Genomic DNA, 22,054 nt, shown 5'->3' on the forward strand with positions numbered 1-22,054 from the left:
ACGAGAAATCTTAAAATATTTTCCCAAACTAACACATCTGTTCATATTACTAGAAGAAAAACAGGCTGTGGGATGCTGAGGGAAAGGGAAAGTTGGACTGCTGGGAACATTTCAGGTCAGGTAGCTCCGTAAACGTGGTCTTCACGGAGGATGTCCTCTGCTAGGATTGAGATCGTGGTCCTAAGACCTTCACATGATCCCTCTGTCTGGACTAAAACAGATGCATCTCAAGGTAAAGAACTTTCCTGGGCACCATGTGACAGAGCTCAGAGGCATGAAGAAGCTTCACGTGAGAGGCACAAGTAGACCTGAGTTCACAAAATCACCAGACTGAGCTATGAGACTTACCACAAACTTATCTTTGAGGAACTTGGCACTGCCTACTTTGAAGTTGACCATGGGCAAGATGGTCTTCAACTCTCGGAGGCTGATGCTGCAAAAAAAAAAAAGAAAGAAAGAAATCCCAGATCTGTCAACCTCAAGGGGTTTCAGCAGTGGAGGGTTTGGCTACTCCCATCAGCTACCACCTTATTCCATGAAAAGACCCCACCAACAACTATTAAATGAGCACTAACCAGGAACAAGAGACCTGGGTTCAAGGTAGAGGTGACACCATAATGCTCAAAGCTGATCTACACCCTTAGGGAATGGCTATGAATGTGGCATGTAGGATATGCACACTATGGGTAGAAAATGGTATCAGGTGACCAGATAACCTTTGCAGATATGAAATGTCACAGGGGTTCAAACCAAGGGCAGGTTACTGAAGGCCAAACAGTGGGAGGGGAAAAGACCCAACCTTATTTGAGCACCTACTATGTACCAAAGCTGCATTGGGTGTCATCCAGGCAATAATGTTACCTAACCCCTCACTACATTTGACCCCTTACACAATCTGCATTACCGAACCCCGGGGTTCAGCACAGGCAATGAGGGGAAGGGGTTGGTGGGGTCGCTACTCAAGGTCAGAGCTGAGTGGCAGCAGAGCCTGGGTCTGAACCAACACTCAAAACAGTCAGTCATCTGACCACATCACAGAGATCTGCATGAGTGGGTGCCGCTGGGTCTGCCTGTAACCAGCACACCTGACTGACTGCCTCTCGGGGAATGGCATGAATAGTGGGGAGGGGTGGGATGTGGGTGGTGGTTAGGGACATGCGATCTAGTCCCTTGTGGCTGCAGAGCCAAGTGTCCAGCAGAGCAAGAGAAGGAGGTCTCGGGATGGGGGTGGGGGTGGGGACGCTGGTGTGGTCAGAGAAAACTGCTCTGTGTTCCAGCGATGTCAGATTGGTCAGAGGCTGCGCATGGCCAAGGAACGAAGCCTGCCAGGCTGTGGAAAGAAAATGGCCCAGTTTCCTCAACACTGTCAACTCGGCCTCTGCCAGTCCACCCAGAAGGAGGCAGCAGCTGCCGCTGGAGAAGACCAAGTGGGATTCCTGGCCACCCCAGTGTCCCCACCTCCAGCATTCTGACCTCTAGTGTAACAGCCTCCCCAATGTCAGAGACTTTCACATGCAAAATGCTTCCCAAAACTACCAGGCTGGCACCAAGGGCATCCCAGAGAGACACTGGGAGCAACAAAGAGCCTCTAGTGGACTGGGTGGGGCTGGCCAGACAGAGAAGCAGCAGGATGGCTGAGACCCCTTTCTGACCCAGCTCCCGAGTGGCCAGGAAGAGAGGATGAAGCGGGGGGGGGCTGGTGCTACAAGAAGAGGCACCGGTGAGGGCGAGGGGGGCGTCTGGCCAAGCCGGTGGCCCAGTAGAGCTCATCCAGAATCGAGGGAGAGGTCAGAGTCCCCTCGGAAACCCAGAACTTTCAGGCAGAGACAAGGCCAAGAAACTTTCCGCCATCCAGGAATAAAGAGATTGGGGGCTGGGAGCCAGTGCAGCTGCCTGGGGACCAGTGGAGCAAACTCGGGGCCAGGGGCACGAGAATCTGAGCACCAGGATACACGAGCCCACTTGCTCCAAAAGTCCCACTTGACAGTGGAGTAGCTGAGCCCCCAGGTAAAGGTGGGGGCCAAGCTTCTCTGGGCTCCTGTACTGGGACCTCACTACCCTACTCCTCTACCCACGCCCCTGCCTCACTCTCCACTCTGGGGGGAATGGATCTGTGCTGCACCCCTGACCCGAGCCAGAAAGGAACCCTGATTCCCCGGCTGCCGGAGGGTAGGGAACCAGCAGTTCCCAATTCACCGTTTTCCCTGCCCAGAACTTGTCACCAGATAAAGAGAGTGCCTCAGCCAAGGTCACACCCAGCTTTCAATGACTGGTCAGGGTGCCAGGCCCTCTGGCTTCCATTCCGGACAGCTCTGCAGGGCCACCCCAGGCGCTCCCCATGCGGTTGGCCGAGGCTGTGCTTGCAGCTCCCGGTAAACTGCCTGCACACAACCCACATCTCAGGTTCTGTCCAATGTGCTCAACCTGTGACAGTGGGTTAGGAACCAGGGCAATCCTTTTGGGGAGGGACGACAAAAACAATCTGCCCCAGTGGCCACAAACAGGCCTCCCTCTTCCATGGCAGACATCACTAAACAATCACAACATCTTTCCTGCTTGGTCCAGCACAGTCGCATCACCGCAGCCCTTGCCAATAGCTGAGGCTGACAGCCCCAGGAAACCCACCTCCACGCTGAGGCTGGACAAACACCTCCGCCACCCCACCCCCCACTTCTTATAACAATCATGACAATAATACACATCCATTCGTGTCTGCTAGAAGCCGGGCACCACCCCAGCACTTTTCACGTACCAACCTGCTGAATCCTCACACAAACCCTAGGAGATAGGAACCATTATCTCTCTTTTACAGATTAGGAAACTAAGGCACAGTGGAATTAAGCAATTTGCCAAACTCATACAACCAGTACTATTCAAATCTCAGCACTGCCTGCCCAGAATTTTCTATAATGATGAAAATGATCTAGAGCTGGACTGCCCAACGCAGTAGACACCAGGCATATGTGGCTACAGAGCACTTGAAATATGGTTAGTGGGATCAAGGAACTGAACTTTTAATTTTATTTAATTGTAGTTAATTTAGATTTAAATAACCACATGCGGCTAGTGGCTCCATATCGGCCAGTGCAGCTCCAGAAGCTTGCTTCTCTAAGTAGAGTACCTGGAACGGCAGCATCAAATTCAGCTGGGAATTTGTTAGAAATGCAAATTATTGAGCCCCAGTCAGAATGTCTAGTGAGCAAGATGTCTGCAGGGGAGGCTGTGCACAACTGTGGGGAAAGCCCCTCTCCAGGGGGTCCCGAGGTGCTGTAGCCACAAAGATTAACCTTATGAAAGCTATTTGCATTCTCACTGAAGGAGAAAACTGGGCCCACACACCTGCCTCCCGCCTGCAATGCCCTCCACCACTGTGCCTCCTGAAGGCCCAACTCAGTCTTCACTCTGCCCCTGCCAGGCTGACCAGCACACTCGGTGTATGCAAATTCAGTTTATATGCCAAGGGGCCAAGGGCAGAGGTGGGGGATAGAAATGGCCCCAGGAGGCAATCTGCTACTAGCCCTAGGGGCTACTCGCCTGCTGCCCACCCTATTAGACTTGAGGGCGGGGAGTGGCCTGTGAGCCCCACACTGAGAAATGCCATTCCAGTGACCCTCATAGAAGGTACAAGGGCTCTTTGTCAAGGGGTATTTGGACCACAGAAATGTTCAACTTATGCGATGACCTTAGAACATAATTCCCAGATAAGAGACTAAACTCTAAAGGCTCAGAAAGGGGGTCACTGGAAATCAGTGCAGACTACACTGTTAAAACGCTCATGCCTTTGACCCAGCCTCCCCAGGGCCTGGAAATGTCATAAGAAAGCTTCTAAAACGAGAACATTCTGTTTGCCGATGATATGTCTGGGAATGAAAAGGGAGGAGTTTCATTCACCCAACCAACACTAGTAAGACCAAACCAGCCAGAGATCTCTGACCTCAAGGCGCCCCCGCCGACAAAGCAGTCCACTGGAGTCGTGGCGCAAACGCTGGGAATCCTACAGTGACCTCAGAAATGCTTCTCATGAGGGCTCGCTCTGAACACCTGAACACAATTCTGTGAAAATGTGAATGTAAGGAAAAGCTGGACACGAAGAAAATGACACGCAAAAGGCAACTTTTCAAGCCAAATATCAAATTCCCTTTGGTTGAATTTTAATGTAAACAATGACATGATGTTCCTGAAGAGTTGCAACGAAATGTAAAAGTTTTTTATGGTTTAACATGAGGTCAAAAGAGTTTAATCCGCCCCTCCTTTCCTGTGAGCTGAACTTTTAAAAAAAATTCATTCCCAAAGAATAGAGTATGTGGGGAGGGAGGATGGGCAACTGTACAAAGGACACCACGCTGGTAAGTGAGCGAGGTTGAAATCATCACTGACAAGCCATGTTGAGAGCATACACCCCGATATGTTACGAAGGAGAGCTTCACCTCTTTGACAGTCTTCCCAAACACCCGCCAACTCGGGCCACCCAGAACTCCGGTCTAATCGTGACAAAAATACCAGGCCAACACAAATTGGGAAACACTCTACAAACTACCTGAGATGTAGTCTTCATAACTGTCAAGGTCATGAAAGACAAGACTGAGAAACTGTCACAGACCCTAGGGGCCCAAGGGGACAGAACAACTAAGTACAATGGGGGGTCCTGGGATCCAAGACCAGTAGAAGGACATTGCTGGAAAAATGGTGAACACCAAAAAAAAGTCCAGGGTTTAGTTAATAATCACGTGCCAATGCTGGTTTCACAGTTTTGACGATAGTAACGTAGGCTGTGAACATGAGGGAAAACCAGGCAAAGGGACATAAGGGAACTCTCTAGACTCTGCCACTTTTTTCTCAATGTAAAATCATTCCAAAATTTAAAAATTAGTTAAAGAAGAACAGGATATAAGATCATATGTGTAGTCAGATTTTAATAATGTAAAATAAACAAGTAAACAGTTGAGGATGGAACTCTATGGAAAAAAATTGTAGCCAGAGTTAATGATGCTTACCATTTAACATCAAATTTATACAATTTTTTTCTGGTTTTCAGTATTTACAAATTTTTCTATAATGAACATGAGTTACCTTCATAATTTAAAAAACTCCACGTGTATTTTTTAAGGGTAACAATAAATGGAAGTGTAGAAACGAAAAACAAAGTTGTGCAGTACCTAGCCCAGGGTCAGCGCCTGGAAGCTGAACAAGGATTAAAAGCATGAGGTGAAATTTTAAAATGGGCAAAGAATTTGAACAGACATTTCTCCAAAGAGGATATACGAATGGTAAAAAAGCACATGAAAAGATGCTGAATGTCACTAGCCACCAGGAAAACGCAAATCAAAACCAAAATGAAATACTATGTCACACCCATTGGGATGGATATTAAGAAAGAAAAGAAAGAAAGGGAGGGAAGGAAGGAGGGAAGAAAGGAAAGAAGGAAGGGAGGAAGGAAAGAAGGAAGGGAGGAAGGGGGGAAGGGGGGAAGGGAGGAAGGGGGGAAGGGAAGGGAAGGGAAGGGAAAGGAGGAAGAAAGAAAGAAAGAAAAAGAAAAGAAAAGAAAGAAAAAATAAATAACAAGCATTGGCAAGGAAATGGGAAAAAAAAAAAGGCAGAACCCTGTGCATTGCTGGTAGGAATGTAAAATGATGCAGCTACTATGGAAACAATATGGCAGTTTGTCATTTGATCCAGTAATTCCACTTCTGAGTAATGCACAACAGGGACTCGAACACCCATGTTCACAGCAATAGCACTCGCAATAGCCAACAAGTGGATCGGTGTCTACCAATAGCTGAACAAATAAACAAAATGTGGTATATACACACACTGGAATAGTACTCAGCCTTAAAAAGGAAGGAAATTCTGACACATGCTACACAACATGGATGAACCTTGAGGACATTATGCTGAGTGAAATAAGCCAGTCACAAAAGGACAGATATTCTATGATTTTGCTTATATGAGGTAACTAGAGCAGTTACATTCATAGAGACAGAAAATAGAACAGAGGTTAACAGAGGCCAAGAGGAGGAGGAGGAAACGGGGATTTATTATTTAATAAGGAGAGTTTCAGCTTTATAAGATGAAAAGAGTTCCCCGGATGGATAGTGGTGATGGTCACACAACAATGCGAATGTACTTACTGCCACAGAAGTGTACACTTAAAATACTGAAGTTTATATGATGTATACTTTACCACAACAAAAAAACCTAAATAATTTTTTGGTTATAAGTCAGAGTGGGGAAGGAAAGATTTTTACCTTTTCCAGAATTAAAACAATAAAATAAAATAAAAAAGGAAAGGCTATATCCAGTAGTGATAGGTGAACCTCACACCCCGGTGCCACACCTGAGAAGGTGGGTTGCTGCAGACGAGTTATTTAACTTCTCTTGGCCTCAGTGTCCTCATAAAATGGGTTGAAGGGTACCTCGCTCAGCTATCTGAGAGCCTTCCACCACCACGCCATAATTCTATAAGTATGTCAAGTGTTCAGCATGGTTGCTGTGCAAAGTGAGTTCTCAACAAATTCCAGCTGCTGCCATTTTGTCCCTGAGATGCTGAAAATTAAAACAGGGTGTTTGGGCCAAAGAAAACACCTGAGGGCTGAGCACTGCCCAAGCGGGGCCAGCTGCCTCCTGCCGTCTCGAGTCTCTGCTTTGCTCCTTTGTTTTCCTTCAGGAAATGCAATTATTAGTCATGGGCGACAGGAAAGGTGGGGAAGTTGGCAGAACAGGAGTCAGCTGCCCTTTCCACTGGCACCTTGGTCAAAGTTCCTTTTGAGAAATTCCCTTGGGGCCTCATAGAACCACAGGAAAGGTGGGATTTTACACATGCTGACAGACAGCAGGGCTTTGTCCACTGGAAGGGAGGTCGGGGGGAGAGGGAATGGTAAGCAAGGAGCAAGGAATCAAGTCCAGAAACAGACTTCCTCTCTGCTGAAGGTGCTGGACCAGCTGATGGAAAGATGCACCTCTACAAAGGACTTGCAAGAATCCACTCTGAGCAAGAGAGCCAGAGGGAGGCTTCCATTTCTTGACAACAGAAAACGGAGAAGCAGACTTCAGAACCAAATCAACAGCCCCATACCACCACCTCATGGAGTGCGGGCCTACGACGCTCCATCTGCCGTCCGTGTGCCAAACTCTACTATGAGTCACCCCTAAGCCACAGAGAAAAGAAACACTCATAGGAGACACCACCTCTGGGGCTGAAAGAGAGCAGTGTGCACAAAATCCTCCAACGCAGGGACCTCATTTGACCCACCTCTGTAACACCGGAGCATGGCCCAGGGTGTGGACCACACAGTAAATGATGAATGAGAAGAGGAGGCGGGCGGGGAAGGCAGATGGACAGAGGGTGAGCTGCTGGATGTGAGCTGCTGGCTGACCTAGCAACATTACTAAACTTTTCAGCTTCTTTGTGCTCACTGCTTCCATATCACCCCATCAGGTGTGTGTAGAGAGACCATGGAGGCACCTCCAAACTCTGACACCAATAAGTGATGGAGGACACTGGCTGACACAAAGGCACCTCGGAGCTGGAAAGACTTTCACGAAGAAGAGGAGAGGGTTGCAGAGGTTCATTGCTGCCTTGTATATGATGATACTGACATATCTTAATCGAGAATGGAAGGAGGGAAAAACATTTAAAAATTGAAAAAAGCTCTGATGTGAGGCTAAAGAGACAAAATGATGATAATGTACTTGGCACAGTGCCTGGCGTGCTCAATCAATGGTAGTTTTTATCATTACATTATTAATAAGCACTGGTTCGTACCTAAGAAAAAATGGATGAGAGGATATTCGACCTCACTCATAAATAAAGACAATGCAAATGTAAGAAATTCACTTTTGTCTTTCACTCATTAGACTGACAAAGGTCAAAGCCCAGTGGTAAAAGGCAGAGGGGAACAGGCGCCCTCCCTCGCCACCAGGGCGAAGGCAGACTGCTCCCACCTCCCTCGAAATCTTAGACCAGAAAACGCTTTGCTGTCAGTATTCCTCTTCTGGGAGTTTAACTTGCGCATGTCCTTCTCACACAAGTAAACAAAAAAGCGTCTAAACCCAAAGGTTCTCATGGCAGCATCATTCAAAAGATGACAAAGGACCAAGGACAATTCTGTGTCCATCAAGGAGGAAATGATTTCTCACCAATAAGGAAATTACACTGCTTTCATCCAAGGACAAACCACATTTGATACAAAAAAATGTCTGGCATCGAGCATTGCGTGTGCTGACATGGAAACATTCCAAGAAGCACCGCTACGGGAACAGATCAAGTCCACTGGATCACATGTTATCACGTCACCGTCTTATGTCTGCCTGGCCCTTATGACTGTCGCTATTTAACTTGGTTTACTTCTTTATGGTCAGTCTTTCCCCCACCACAAAGTAAGGGCAGGTGCTATGGTGATTCCATTTCTCTCCTGGACACTAAGGTGTCCAAGTGTGCTGTGGTAGAGAAGTTGTCTCTGCAGATGGACTCGAATTTTTCACTAGAATGTGGCTCCACGTGGGGAAGCTGTGTCGCCGTCAGCCCCCAGCACCTAACATAACGCCTGGCCCTTCGTGGGTTAAATCTGACCTCATGACGACTTTTCCACATCACAAAACTTGCTCCATCCAACCCCCTTAGACCATTTAAAGAAAAAATGAAAATCGGAGTCCACAATGATCCAGGGAAAACCACAAAAAATACGAACGAATCTTACCTATTTCTCCTGGTTTGATCCACAGAATAAATCTGCTTTCTCAGCCAACTAGGAAGATAGTAGAGGCAAAAAAAAAAAAAAGGGAAAAATGAGAGCAAGAGAGACAGTTATAAAATAGTACAAGTCTGAGTTCGACAAAGGAAACGGAGAAGGGTTTTCCAACTTTCTAACTTGGAAAGCGGTTTTCTTCTTGTGGTTAAAATGTCCTAGCTGAGCCAAGAGGCCCCTTCAACTCCTAGAGGCTGGCATTCCTCAAACTGACAATTCCCTCTGATTCTGTTAGTCCCCTAAAAGATGGTAGGAAAAATGGAGGAAATTGGAGGGCTTTGGTTTATAGGGGAAGGGGGGACAATAATTCATACACCAATCCCATCCGGGCATCCATGACATGGGCGAGACAGCCCTGAGTGACAGGTGAAAAACTGTGGACCTTGCATCTGACTGTTCTTTGATGAGTCAGCTTAATGCCTCCAATCCTCTAAGAAGACACCTCTCCCGTGCTTCCCTCAAACACAACACCAAGGTGTTTGTCTCAATTTCAATGCACACCTCACCCCAATAGGCCCAGGCTGAGGCCCAGCACCGAGAAAGGCTCTTTAGTGAGACATTGGGGGGTCCACAGCCACTATTAGCTATCTATATGCACTATTGTACTACTGCATATAGGACACTCAGTGAGCCTCCTAGATGAAGTGGCCCCTTTTTCTTTCCTTCACTCATGTTGGCTGAAGGGAGCAGAATAAATGAATGAGTGAAAATAGAGATAAACAGGCAAAAGCCAATACCTCTCGATAATGGTGGGTGTGGACGCGCTCATCGCTTCTTGGTGTAAGATTTTCAAGCCAGAGAGCCACTTAGTTGCATCTTCCTTAGAGTCAGCTGGAGGGGCAGGCGCATGGGAACAGAAATGCTGTGTTACTCTCTGGGAAGACCTCTGCTCAGACACCCCGGCCCCGGCCTCCCCAACCCCATACAGACTGTGGAAAACGGCAAAAGCCTGTGTCAGTTTGTCGCTTTGCAGGAGGGCACCAAGAAGGCATCCCCTTTACACGGTCAAGAGTATAAGACCTGCTTTTTGTCTGAGATGAGGCAAATATGCCCATGATGAGCCTTCTCCAGCAGGGGTGACAAGTAGGCAATTTTTAAAAAGTTTTAGCTTTTAACCCTATGCTAACGAATATGATTCAGGAATAACAGAATAACGGAATAACTTGTACCACAATCCTGAGCAGCCCTGAGCATTTCCCCTGTTTCCAACCAAGGCCAGAGAGAGGGGTGGAAACCAGGCAGTGCTGATGCCCGTGTGGAAAGCGGCAACACGTAGCGGCTAAGAGTTTGGCGTCACCGCCAAGTTCCACTGCACCGCTTCAGGGATGTGTGACGGCCAGCTGGTTAGTTAACCCCTGCGTGCCTCACTTCCTCATCAGTGAAATGGAGCTAGCAATGCAAACGCCTCATCAAGCCATCGAACATCTCCTGACCACAGGCACCTCGTTAGTCCAGACAAGACCATGCCAATGTTGCTGCTCTCATTCTTCCCACACAGATAAGGAGAAAACCAAGGCTCAGAGGTTAATCAGAGGGTTAAGAGTCCCAGAGCCAGTAAGTGAGAAGCTGGGATCTGAATCTACGTCTTGCCCATCTCTCTACTTGAACTTGAATTCCAGAGCTCTGGAAGAGGGACTTGGAGTGGGACAGACACCGAAGCTGGCATCCTGGTCTCCAGGTCTTGTTCAGGTTCTCATCGTCTCCCTACCAAGAACTGTGGCCAAGTCTCGGCCTGCGGTGGAGCTAAGTGGACACAGCTCTGAAGGTTCATTATCACGAGGCCCTCTCCTACCCTCTCTGCACCTGCCACACGCCATCAGTCAGACATGCACTCATCACTTCCCACATCCAGTTTGCTATTTCTCTCCTCCGAGCCCTCACACATGCAATGCCCTCTCCCTGGACCATCCTCCCTCTTGCCTTCCACCTCCCACTGATGCTTCAAAACCCAGTTTAAAGGTCATCTCCTCTACAAAGCCTTCCCTGGATTCGGGCAGTCCGTACTCCTCAGCGCACTGTGTTATGTATGGACTACTGCTCTTAGCACAGTGTACTGTGAGTTCCTGTCCCCAAATCGGTCTCCCGAATAGACTGTGAACTCCTTAAAGGCAGCAACTGGGTCTTATTCATCTTTATAGCCTGACATCTGGCACAATGGAGCTCAGAGCTATGCTCAAAAGATGCCTGACGAAAGAACGAATGAGAAATTAAATCAATGAAAGCTCTCAGACCCTAAATGAAATGTCCCTAATGTTGCTCATCTCTCATAGTTTCCCCTCACTTTGGTCTACTTTTAATGGTATTTATTTTCCCTCTTATCAGTCATGATTGTGCATATATTTCTAAGTCGATAAATTCTGGGATTGGACCTGAAGGTAGCACCAAGCTTCTGCCCCTGAGTAAAATGCCTGAGCTTTTTCACAGCTCTCCTTCTGGTCTCTCAGAGGCCACTTTGGCTTTTCGGTAGATTCTTAGGGATGGCCAGAAATCTCGCCTCCAGGTAACTGTGTCTGTGTGTGCATGTGTGTGTGTGTGCACTCTATGTTCATGTATGTCTCTACCATGTGTGTGCATGTTTACATGTGTGAGATACAAGATTTCAAGATAGTTCTTTCAGATCAGTTAAGTTGAATAAATGGTGTAGACCAGCCTCAGCATGAGCCAGGCAGGCCCTTCACATAATCCTTACATCATCTCAAAGAGTCGGCAATATGATTCTCCCCATTTTACAGATGAGCAAACTGCAGCTCAGAGAGGTTGAGTACCTTGCTCAAAGGCACACGGCTAGAAAGGGGCAGTGCTAGGATTCCAAACCAAGATGCCCCTAAACACATGTTGGTGGGCAGGCAGGTGTGAGCATCCTACTACTAGAGAATGTCTTAGGAATGAAACTGAGGCACCGAGAGAAGGAAAAGCACCTGGACGTGCACCCACCTGCTAAACTGAGTGTGCTGAGGACGAACTGGCTGCCATACAAGATGGTGAAACAGCAGTCTTCCTTCTGGCGGACTGCTTTTGCACGCTCGAAATCCTTGGAGTTCTTCCCGGGGCGGATTTCCTTTATTTCCATGATATCCACTAAAAGAAAATTAATATGAGCCAGTTAGAAGCCGAGTTCACTTCCCCTGAGGATGCAGCCCCATGCCTGAACCCCAGACACACACCCTAGACTCCTTCATTCCCCAGAATGAAGATGAGCTGTCCCAGCCCCTCGGCCCTGCCAAAATCACCGGATAATGTGCAAATAAATAAAATGCTTGTCGTTTTAAGCCACTAAGTACTGGCATAGTTGTACAGCAATAGATAACAGAAACAAAGGAGAAATCTATCCAGACCCAAAGGAGACCCCCTTTCCTGCCATAGGATGACCCGTGAACAGTGCTCTGTCACAAAGAGACAAACTCAACCAGTCCCTCCCTCCCCTATCTTGTCAAAAAAGCACCTTCTCCTGGGACAGACCCTTTCCATGTGCTTCAGATAAAGCTAATTCACCCCTCCTGAACTCCCACCATGATAAGCCAAAGACAGGGCCAAGAGTACTAGGAATGACCAAGGTGCCCACCCATGGCACAGTGACTGGTTCAGGGACGAGTACATGGCCCAAGCTGGGCCCGTCAGCATCCTCTTGGGACCTATTTGGCCAAAGTTATTCCTAAAATTTCTCTTGCTGCTGCTGTTGCGGCTGCCACCTGGTTGACAGAACATGAGTCTAGGGGTAGCAGGGACCGTGTTGCCTGCTGCGTAGAAAGAAAAGATTGAGCCCTGATGTGCTGTTTGAACCCCTGGGTCCAGTCAGACGTGAAGCCACTTCTTCCCTGCAATGTGCTACTTATATGACCCAATAAATTCTCTTTTTGCTTAGGTTCATGTGAGGTGAGTTTCTGTCCCTTGCAACCATAAGAGTCCTGGTACATACATCTCAGTGCTTGTATTGAACAAAGAAGCAGGAAAGAGAGGTATTCTTGAAAAAGAGAGGATAGGGAAGGAGATCTCGGCTTTGATCTGGGATCAAGGAAGAAGACAGACCAAGTCCAGACAGGTTAACAAAGGCACTGTCGAGTCAGGGTGGAAACAACTGGAAAGGTTCACGGCCATTTACAAGTAGCAACAGGGTGGGGGTGCAGAGAATGAAATCATAGGAGAAGATGGAATGAACGAAAAATTTTCTGCTTTCTAGGTAGACGGTAAACACTTTGGGGGACCAGAGTCATGAAGTAACATGAAAAGACTTTAAATAAATAACATGTGTTCTGCATTCTGTGTGACACAGTGGTTATGCAAATCTATACACATGATAAAATTCCATAGAACTGTGCACCGAAACGAAAACAAAATAAACAAAAAATGCATGTAAAAAATGGTGAAAACTCATTAAGGTCTGTAGTATATTTTGTAATATTGTAAAGTGTCAATTTCTTGGGTTTGATAACTATGGTTATGAAAGACGTTACCACTGGGGAAAGCTGGATGAATGGTACAGAAACTCTGCTATTTTTGCAATGTCTGCATGAATTATTGTTTCAAAATAAAAAGTTTTAAAAACTACTTATCAACTCTGGGTGACCCTATTATTGAGAGTAGAGATGATGTCGATAAACCGTGGGCAGGTAGAGGGGTAGGAGGTTCATACCCTCATTCTTCACCCACCCCTGAAACCTTGGAGTCTTATCTCTTTATCTTCTGTCCTCAAAAATAAACAATAAAACATAGATCCTTTGTGTACTCTGAAATTCACAACCTTCTAGGAAGAAATTAGCATTGCTGATTAAATTGCTTTTGCAGTTAATCTAAAAACATAAAAGGTTAAGGTTTGTTCTCAGAAATTAGTTACTCACTCAACCAGTTGATTGCCAGTCAAGAATCTAGTGACTAAAAGTAAATATTCTTTTCCTGTCTACTTAAGCAATGATTATCTAACCATAAAATATCTCCAAGAGAGAATTTTTTACCTAGCCTAGTGAGCATTTTACCTTGCGGCAAAATTATAATAAAAATTTGATATATGTACGAAACTCAAAAAAATATCAGATGTGACATTTTTTCAGGCAATCGCCAATTCTTATCAATTCTACTTTCTAGATCGCTCTTGAATCTGTCAACTTTGATCCATTTCCATAGCCAACACTATAATCCAAGCTACTGTTATCTCTTGCTTGGTCTATTGAAGTAGGCAGAATTTACCCCAGAGTCATTTTTATGAAATGCAGTCATTTTTATGATATGCTCAGGCCACTCTTAGCCTTCAAACCTCCGATTGTGTCCCAGTGCTGTTAGGGATAAGAACCAAGGCCAGGTGTTGACCCCCGTGTGCCCTCAGCCTCCGTGTTCCAGCCACACTGGTTCAATCTCAGAACCTCCAGTGAGTTGCACTCACTCTCATCACAAGACATCAGCACATGCTGTTGGCTTTGCTAGGAATGCTCTTAGCCTGTCTCCAAGTTCTCCCTTCCAATCTCAGCTCAATTACTATCAAACTCACGGAAAACCCTCCAGCTCCTGCTATTATACAGACCGAGCCCCTCTCCCCCACAGCAATGACAAGTGCTCACTAATGTGAATCGTGGATTCAGAGCTCTTCCCCTTAGATTGTGCTCCTTGTCTCACCACTGTATCCCCACCCCAAGCAGAGAGAGTGGGGATACAGTGGGGCCCAATAAATAGTTGTTGTCAGGGAGAGTGGACTGAGAGACGGGGACACAGACAGGGACAGAACTGGAGAGGGAGACACAGAGAGACAGACATGCACAGAGATGAATAAACACAAAAAGAGACACCCAAACAGGGTAAAAGAGGGACAGAGACACCAGACACGAACAGAGGACAAACTGCCCAGACAAGGAGGTGCAAACATGAGCGTGCGCACATGCACACACACACACACACACACACACACACACACACACACACACACACACAGACATGAGAGATGGAAAGAGAATAAAATGCAAACAGCCACTCTAATGATGCAAGTGTCCCTGATCATCCATACACCACCTCCTTTCACTGCAGCATAAGCGAGCATCCTTCGGAGGCTACAGCCATGTCCCAGGAGAGGACTGCAGGCATCTACCTTCCTCAGCCAGGGCTGGTCACCTCCATTACATCATCCCGACCACTTCCTTCTTTCTTCTGCCCAGATAAGTACTGGCTTATTCACCATACTTCTGAAAAGACTATGCTTTCTTCACTGAACTGCTTTTGCTCCTCTGTCAAAGATTAGTTGACTATATTTGTGTGGGTCTGTTTCCAGGTCCCCTGTTTTGTTTCATTGATCTATTCGCTTATTCTTTACCTAATACCACACTGTTTTGCTAACTAGGGCTTTATAGTAAGTCTTGAAGTAGGGTAGCATCTAATTTTGTTCTCCTTCAACATTGTGTGGGATATTCTGGGCCTTTTGCTTCTCCTGACGAGAAGGGAGTGCTCAAAGGAGAAGGGAGTGCAGGGGCAGAAAGGGACAGAAAAGAAAGCTAAACTTGGCTGTGGTCCCAGCACAGGGCCACCTTCAGGCTGGTCACATGGGGCTCTGGAGCATGGATCACACAAGGGAAGTGAGTTCTCCTGGAGGCAGGGAGGCTGGCCTCGTATCCTTCCTGCCTTCAGAAGCTGGGAAGGGGTGTGGATAGGCCTGGTAACACAAGCTGGGAGTGGCGAGACAGCACCTCTACACTGACTTCTCAATCCTCACAATAATATGAGGCAGATACGATACTGTCCCTACTATAGGTAAGGAAACTGAGGCATGGAAAGGTAAAGTACCTTGGCAAGGTTCACCAGCCAGCAAGTGGAAGAGCCAGGATTTGAACCCTCATATTGCTTCTTGTGGTCAAACAAGCAACTTTAAGAGCAACATGAGGATATGCAGCCTTCGTCCCACTGTGCTCCACCAGCAAGTCCCACCACATGTACAAATATACATGCACACAACCATGCATGCACACGCATACACATACACACACACACACACACACATGTACAAATATACATGCACACAAGCATACATGCATGCATGCACACACACACACACACACACACACACATGCTGCCTCCTACCCGCATCAGATCTCATTTAAGTGACTTCATCTCAACACTTTGACTTCCCTCTCCGCCTCCCTGCATCCTATTATTTTTATACCTGTGCTATAAAGTTCCTCACTAGCACCATCTGTATTTATAGATTTATTTGTTCACCTGGGTTTCCGCTCCTTCCTCTAAGTCCCAGGAGAACAGGCACAGTACCTGTTCCATTCACAATTGGAGTCTCTCGGCCACCTATATCAGAACCTGGCTCAGAGCAGAAACAGGTATCTACGGAATGCATGAATTCGGTTTCTCAGGTGTCTTGGTTTGGTTTTCCCTAGAAGCGGACCCGGAGATGAGGATCTGAGCACAAGCAGTTTATCTGGAAGGTGATGCCAGGAAACACCAGCAGAAGAGTGAGGAAGTGAGAGGGGGAAGGAGTGGAGAAGGAGGTTGCCATGTTATCAAGCTGGTACCCCCATGGGCACCTGGAGCTGAGCCCATGGGAGATTCTGGGCATCCTCAGAGTTTGCCCCACTGAGGAGCAAGTGTGTGTGTGCATGCATGCATGTATGCTTGTGTGCATGTATATTTGCACACAAGGAGCAAGAATCGGGTATTTATCTCCCAACCTTCACCTGCTGTGGCTTGATGGCTGTTTCTGGGGCCTTAACTCCCAAGGCCTCAGGTAGAGGGCCGCTGTGTTCACACCAAGCTGCCTTCAACATGCAGAAGGAAATGCTACAGTGATCAGGGTCAGCCCATGGCGGCCTCTGCTCCATCTGGCTACTGATGTCTGTGCCACCCTGTGGGACACAGGAATCAGCATTTTGAAGGGGTCAAAAGCCCATTCTCTCTCTAGCTCAGGCAGGACAGTGGTGCATGTGGACAAGTCCCAGTTACTGAAGATAGAACTTCTCTGGCTTTGCCCAGGAGAGCCATTGCAGGTAGACAGGACAAGATGTTACTGCCCGCATCCATCCCATGCCCTAAAGATGGCTCAGATCAGCAGGTGGTTCTGGAATTACAAATATCAGTGCACACCCACTCTCGTGTGCCTTCCTTCCCTCCCTGTGTGTGTGTGTGTATCTTTATTAAGATATAGTTCACATACCATACAATTTATCCACTTAAAGGGTGAGGTTCAGTGGCTTTTCGTATATTCACAGACTTGTGCAGGCACCACCAAAATTAAGAACATTTTCATCACCAGAGAGAAACCCATACTCTCCACACCAGCCCCACACCAGCCCCTGGCAACCACTAATCTACTTTCAGTCTCTGGATATTTGGTCATTCTGGATATTTCATATAAATGAGATCACACAATACGTGGTCATTTGTGTCTGGCTTCTTTCACTTATCGCGATGTCACACAGGGTCATCTGTGTTGTAGCACGTGTCAGTGCTTCGTTCCTTTCTATGGATGAATAATATCCCATTGTATGGATAGACCACATTTTATTCATCCATTCATCTACTGATGGACATTTGCGCTGTCTCCACCTTTTGGCTACCATGAATAGTGCGCCTACAAACATTCACGCACAAGTTTGTTTGAACTAGTTTCAGTTCTCTTCAGTATCTCCTAGGAGTGGAGAGCCAGCCCCTACCGACTGCACCCTGCAGGTGTAATAGTGAGGTGCCTGGCCAGCAACCCAGGCACTCACAGGTAGGTGGAAAGTCACCTGCTGGGCATGAGCCTGTGGCTGGGGCCTCCAAGAGAAGGTGGTCGTGGAGCCACCACCAAGTCCTTTACAGTTGTCACTACTACTTCCTGGGCCATCTGAGCGAGTAGGGGCAAGCTCCCAAGGCACCAGAAGGCTACCCACTGTTCGGCCACCCCCTGGATTTCCAGGAGCCCCAAGGAGGTAGGAAGGAAATCCCTCGCCAGTGGGGATGGTTTCTATTTGGTAATCAGCAGGCTGAGGGGCCCACTGGGCATTTCTGTTGATGTGCCCAGCAGTGAGATGGGCAAGGCCCTCTGCACTCAACCAGGTTAATCCCAAACCACCTTCTATGTGTGGCTGGAAATAAAATCCTAATACTGGGATTGCAAACCCACATGTTCCCAGGGGCCTTCCAAATCATATGAAGAGCGTGGCTGGTGATTAGTAGATGGACACTGGAACCAGATCAGCTGGGTTCAAACCCCAGCTTATGGCAGGTGGCTCTGAGTGGGACCTTCACCTCTCCATGCCTCCATTTCCTCACGTGACCAACAGGAGTGACGACAGTCTTCCTGCACAGTGCTCTCTGGAGATTAAATGAGTGTGTCTGTATACATCTGCATGCACGTGTATGCATATTTAAATAGTGCCTAGCGATTTTAATAAAGATGTAGTAACTTTTAAGCTCTTATTAGCTATTATTTTTAAGATTACTAATGCAACTGAATAAAACTGGACTCACATTAGGCATAAAAGTCCCCCAATTTAGCTGTTGTGGAAACTGGGGAGGCAGATCCACGTGTACCGATGTGGAAAAAACTCTACAGTGGTTTATGTAAATAGGATACTGGATATGTGCTTGTGTGTGTGTGTGTGTGTGTGTGTGTGTGTATCCGCATATATGCAGACACATGTGCATGCACATATTGTATACGGGTGTCTGTCACTATTCAACTTTTCACTATCTAAATATCCACTATAACTTGCAAACATAGTTTACCCAAAATGCACCACGCAGATCTAGGACCTTCATGTGCAAGCACCAATGAAAATATTGGTGTGTATCAGTCTTTAATAGGAGAGGAGCGTGTCCATGCTTTCATGTTTCATGTTGAAAGTCACCACACATCAAACCTAGTGTCCTACCCACCTGAGTCCTTGAGTCTTAGCATTTACTTCTGACAAGCAAACTAACAACCAGAGTCCAATCTAGATGTATTTTTAACAAACTATTTCATTGTCACGTCTATTAAGTTACAAAGTAGAGGACAGGAAAATAAATCAAATTTCAGAACCAATACCATACAGTATCCTATGTACTTTTTACAAACATGTCCAATAATGAGTTCATTACAGCATCAAATAATAAGGTATTTGTTGCTGTCAATGCAGAAATATTTGATGGGTTGGTTCCTAGGTGTGTAAGGGTATTTTGGGTTTTTTCAATCAGTTGGTTAATGCATCATATTTGTATCCATGTAATATGATGTAATACACGGCTGTCCAAAAAAAGATGCTCTTTGTCATGTTTTCAGGAATGCATTAGGCTCAGCTAAGGAGGAATAACCGTACACATGTGTTAAAAGCATGAGAAAAGGTTAAAAAAAGACTCCCACCAATTCGCTGACAAAAGGGGTTACTGGTGGGAAAGATGATGGGCCAGTGGCGGGCAGAGGGGTTTGACCTTCATTGGTTGGAATCGTTGCCAAGAGCACCGAGTCACTAAGATGACGGGCTTTAGTTTCAAAGTAGGCTCTGGTGGCCAGAGGTCAGACCCTGCACCCTTGTGCGGTGGGGCTCAGCAGCAGTGTTTCCTGCTTCAAGAAGTGAGATAACACAGCCACAGAAGCAAGGCCTCGTCTTTGCACAACCTCCCTTCCCGGCATCACCTCGAGTCTTCCCCAGGTCCGGCTGGCCACCCACCGCCCTCTCCACCCGTCACCTGCAGATGCACACTTGGGTTTTCAGCCCCTTCTTGCTCCCCGCCTGACTCCGCCACCCCCTTTACCGTCTGTTCCCACGACCCTGTTCTTCGAACCCCCGTTCCCTTTCTCCTCCCACTCTTATTCTGGGCCACTCTCAGGCTGACCGCCACCCCACCTGGAATATCCTCCTACCTTCACATCAGGTACATGGCCTTTTCTCCAATTTCCACACCTCAAGTGGCGCCATCTGCCAGTAAGTTTAACAAAGTCTCTTCGAGGAAGCTCCAAACAGACTCAAGGGGAAAGGAGACAGGCAAGGCTTGGGCACCTTCCCACATGTATTTTCATCCTCCTTTCCTACTCTCCGTCATTCGGTCAGCCAGGTAGTGACTGAGCATAACACTGAGAGAGCAGGGATGTAGCAGACAGACCCGGTCCCCTCCCTCGGAAGCCCAGAGCCTGGAAGGGAGGACAGACCCTGTCCAAAGCAGCACAAGAACACACAACCATGCTAACCACCGAAAGGAGCAGAATAATATCTACAGTGGGACTTCTCCCCAGCCAGGGGAAGAAAGGCTCCTCTGAGGGCTTGGCGCTGGCTGAGTTCCGAAGGCTGGAATTAACCTGGTGAAGGGGGAGGAGAAAGCCTTGTCTCCTGAGTCCTGGAGAGCAGAGACCTTGGTTCAAATCCCAGCTCTGCAGTGGCAGGTGGGAGTTTGGGTTAGTCACCTGCATACACAGTGATAACGAGATCTCCTTTACTGAGCTTCTCTGCAACCGAGATGCAATGACATTGAATAAAACCTGTGTGGCCCTTAGGAGTCTCAGTCAAGGTTAGTTTAGCTACTGAGATGAATGTTCTCTCGTATCACCTTCACCACTGCTGGAGGTTTCACTTTGTCTCAGTGTTGCTCTGTCTCAGTGAAGGAACCTCCTTTAAAAACCTAGGGTGTTAGGTTATTTCACATACACAGCAGCATCTGACCTTGAAGCCAGATAAATAAGTGGGATGCACTGCAGAACACACAGTTAGAAAAGGTTCAATGTGGGAGAGTAGAAAGAGCCCAACTTTAGAAAAATCTAGCAGCTATGTGCTTCGAATCCAACTCTACCTATCCCAGCTATGCAACTTGGGATGGGTTTCTTTATTCCGGCTTAGCCTCTACTTCCTCATCTATAAAATGGGAAAATAATATCTATCCCATCCACAGATATATCTGAAAGCTTGGTAAAAAGTAAACTATTTAAGTTTTAGATGTTAACAATTATTTTAAAGCCTAGAGATGAGGGAAGGGCTACCCCCATTTTCTTTGTTAAAAAATAATTAACAACCACCGAGACTGTTGGCAGCTGGCAGGATATTCCAGCCTCACACTTCCACTGAGAAGAGACTCAGAACAACATTCACATAATTAGGTAGCGGTTGCTATAGTGCTTTGTATTCACGTAGAAACGTTTGACGAACTGTTATTTAAGTGTTTAAGAGTTTTGAGTGATACTGGCCCAGAAACTGACCCAGCTTCTCTTCCCTGTACCCTCTGAGGCTCCCTCTCCCCAGGAGATGAGGGCACACTCTCTGACAGAAGAGTCTGGAAGAAGAGACTGGGCATGCCCAGATCAGTCTCCTGGTCCAGTTCTGATCCAGTCTATGCCCCAGGAACCACACGTTCTGCCCTACTCCCTGCTTCGGAGAGGGGGCTGCCTCTAAGATGCCTGTGGGTGTCCAATAATGCCAATGACAAAGTGAGCAAGTCAGGGGCCAGAGGTCAATTCCAAGCCAGACCAGCCATTTATCAGTTACCTGTGTTTCAGTTCTCGATTGTTTCCAAACTCAGGAGAAGATGAGAAAAAGAGGAGCTTTATGCACCGGCCAGCTAGAATCCGAAACACTGACCATCAAACGAGTCTTAAATACTCATCCTTGCAGCGTCATTTAAATTTGACATTTTCTCCCTCTCGCCAGAAACTGAGACTATGGAAGATGACTTTAAATGATATCCACATTTTGTGTCTTAATTGTGTTGTATTTTAATATGAATCAGAAAAAATACACATCCAGCACCTCTAAACTATGAGATCAAAGTTCTTTCTATGTAAATTTAAGTTAAAAAGAGTGAGTCAATTTTAAAACATGTATTAGGTATAAAACAAGTCGTGTGTAGAGATGACAAAACCGTTTAGTTGTTAAAGGAAAGACTGACCACTTTATACATGGCCTATTAAAATTTTAATTTGCTTTGCTTTAAACTAGTACTTAAATCAAAATTACAAAGAAGTCTTTCATTGTACAAAGACTATATACATATTTTTTTCTCCCACTGGATCGACCTGTTTGGGGATTGGGTTTTCTTTTTTGGAGCCATGTATGCTTCTGACACTATTTTTCAAATCGGTCATGTGATTATCAACTGTATAAAGTTTGCCATATCTGCATAGTGCTGGCATGTTTGTCTAATATTTGTCTTTAAATTGACTCGCCTTTTCCACTTGAATACATTTTAAGAATAAATTTATGCCTTTGGTAAAAAGAAAACCAGTCCCACCCACCCTATATAACAGGAATTGTAAAATAACAAAGTCACTGGAAACAGGACGATATTACTAAATTCTGCCTAGAAACAGCTGATGCCAAAAGCACAGACCTCAGCATGGTTCTGAGTTATAAAGGGAGAGAAGCAATTGTTGCTGGAGAGAG

At 46.6% G+C, this 22,054-nt stretch overlaps 1 protein-coding gene across 1 annotated transcript in view; it reads right to left on the reverse strand.

The window, feature by feature from the left end:
* Positions 1–22,054, reverse strand: part of PLCG2 (phospholipase C gamma 2) — a 137,222-nt gene that overhangs the window by 75,378 nt on the left and 39,790 nt on the right. Inside the window, exons 3-6 of the mRNA XM_006909701.3 lie at positions 11,679–11,822; positions 9,482–9,575; positions 8,697–8,744; positions 349–433 (exon numbers count right to left, since the gene is read on the reverse strand). Coding sequence (XP_006909763.1) covers positions 349–433; positions 8,697–8,744; positions 9,482–9,575; positions 11,679–11,822 — 371 coding nt within the window. The remainder of the gene's footprint in view (positions 1–348; positions 434–8,696; positions 8,745–9,481; positions 9,576–11,678; positions 11,823–22,054) is intronic.

The sequence above is a fragment of the Pteropus alecto genome, unplaced genomic scaffold, assembly GCF_000325575.1.
Source record: "Pteropus alecto unplaced genomic scaffold, ASM32557v1 scaffold42, whole genome shotgun sequence".
Lineage (NCBI taxonomy): Eukaryota > Metazoa > Chordata > Mammalia > Chiroptera > Pteropodidae > Pteropus > Pteropus alecto.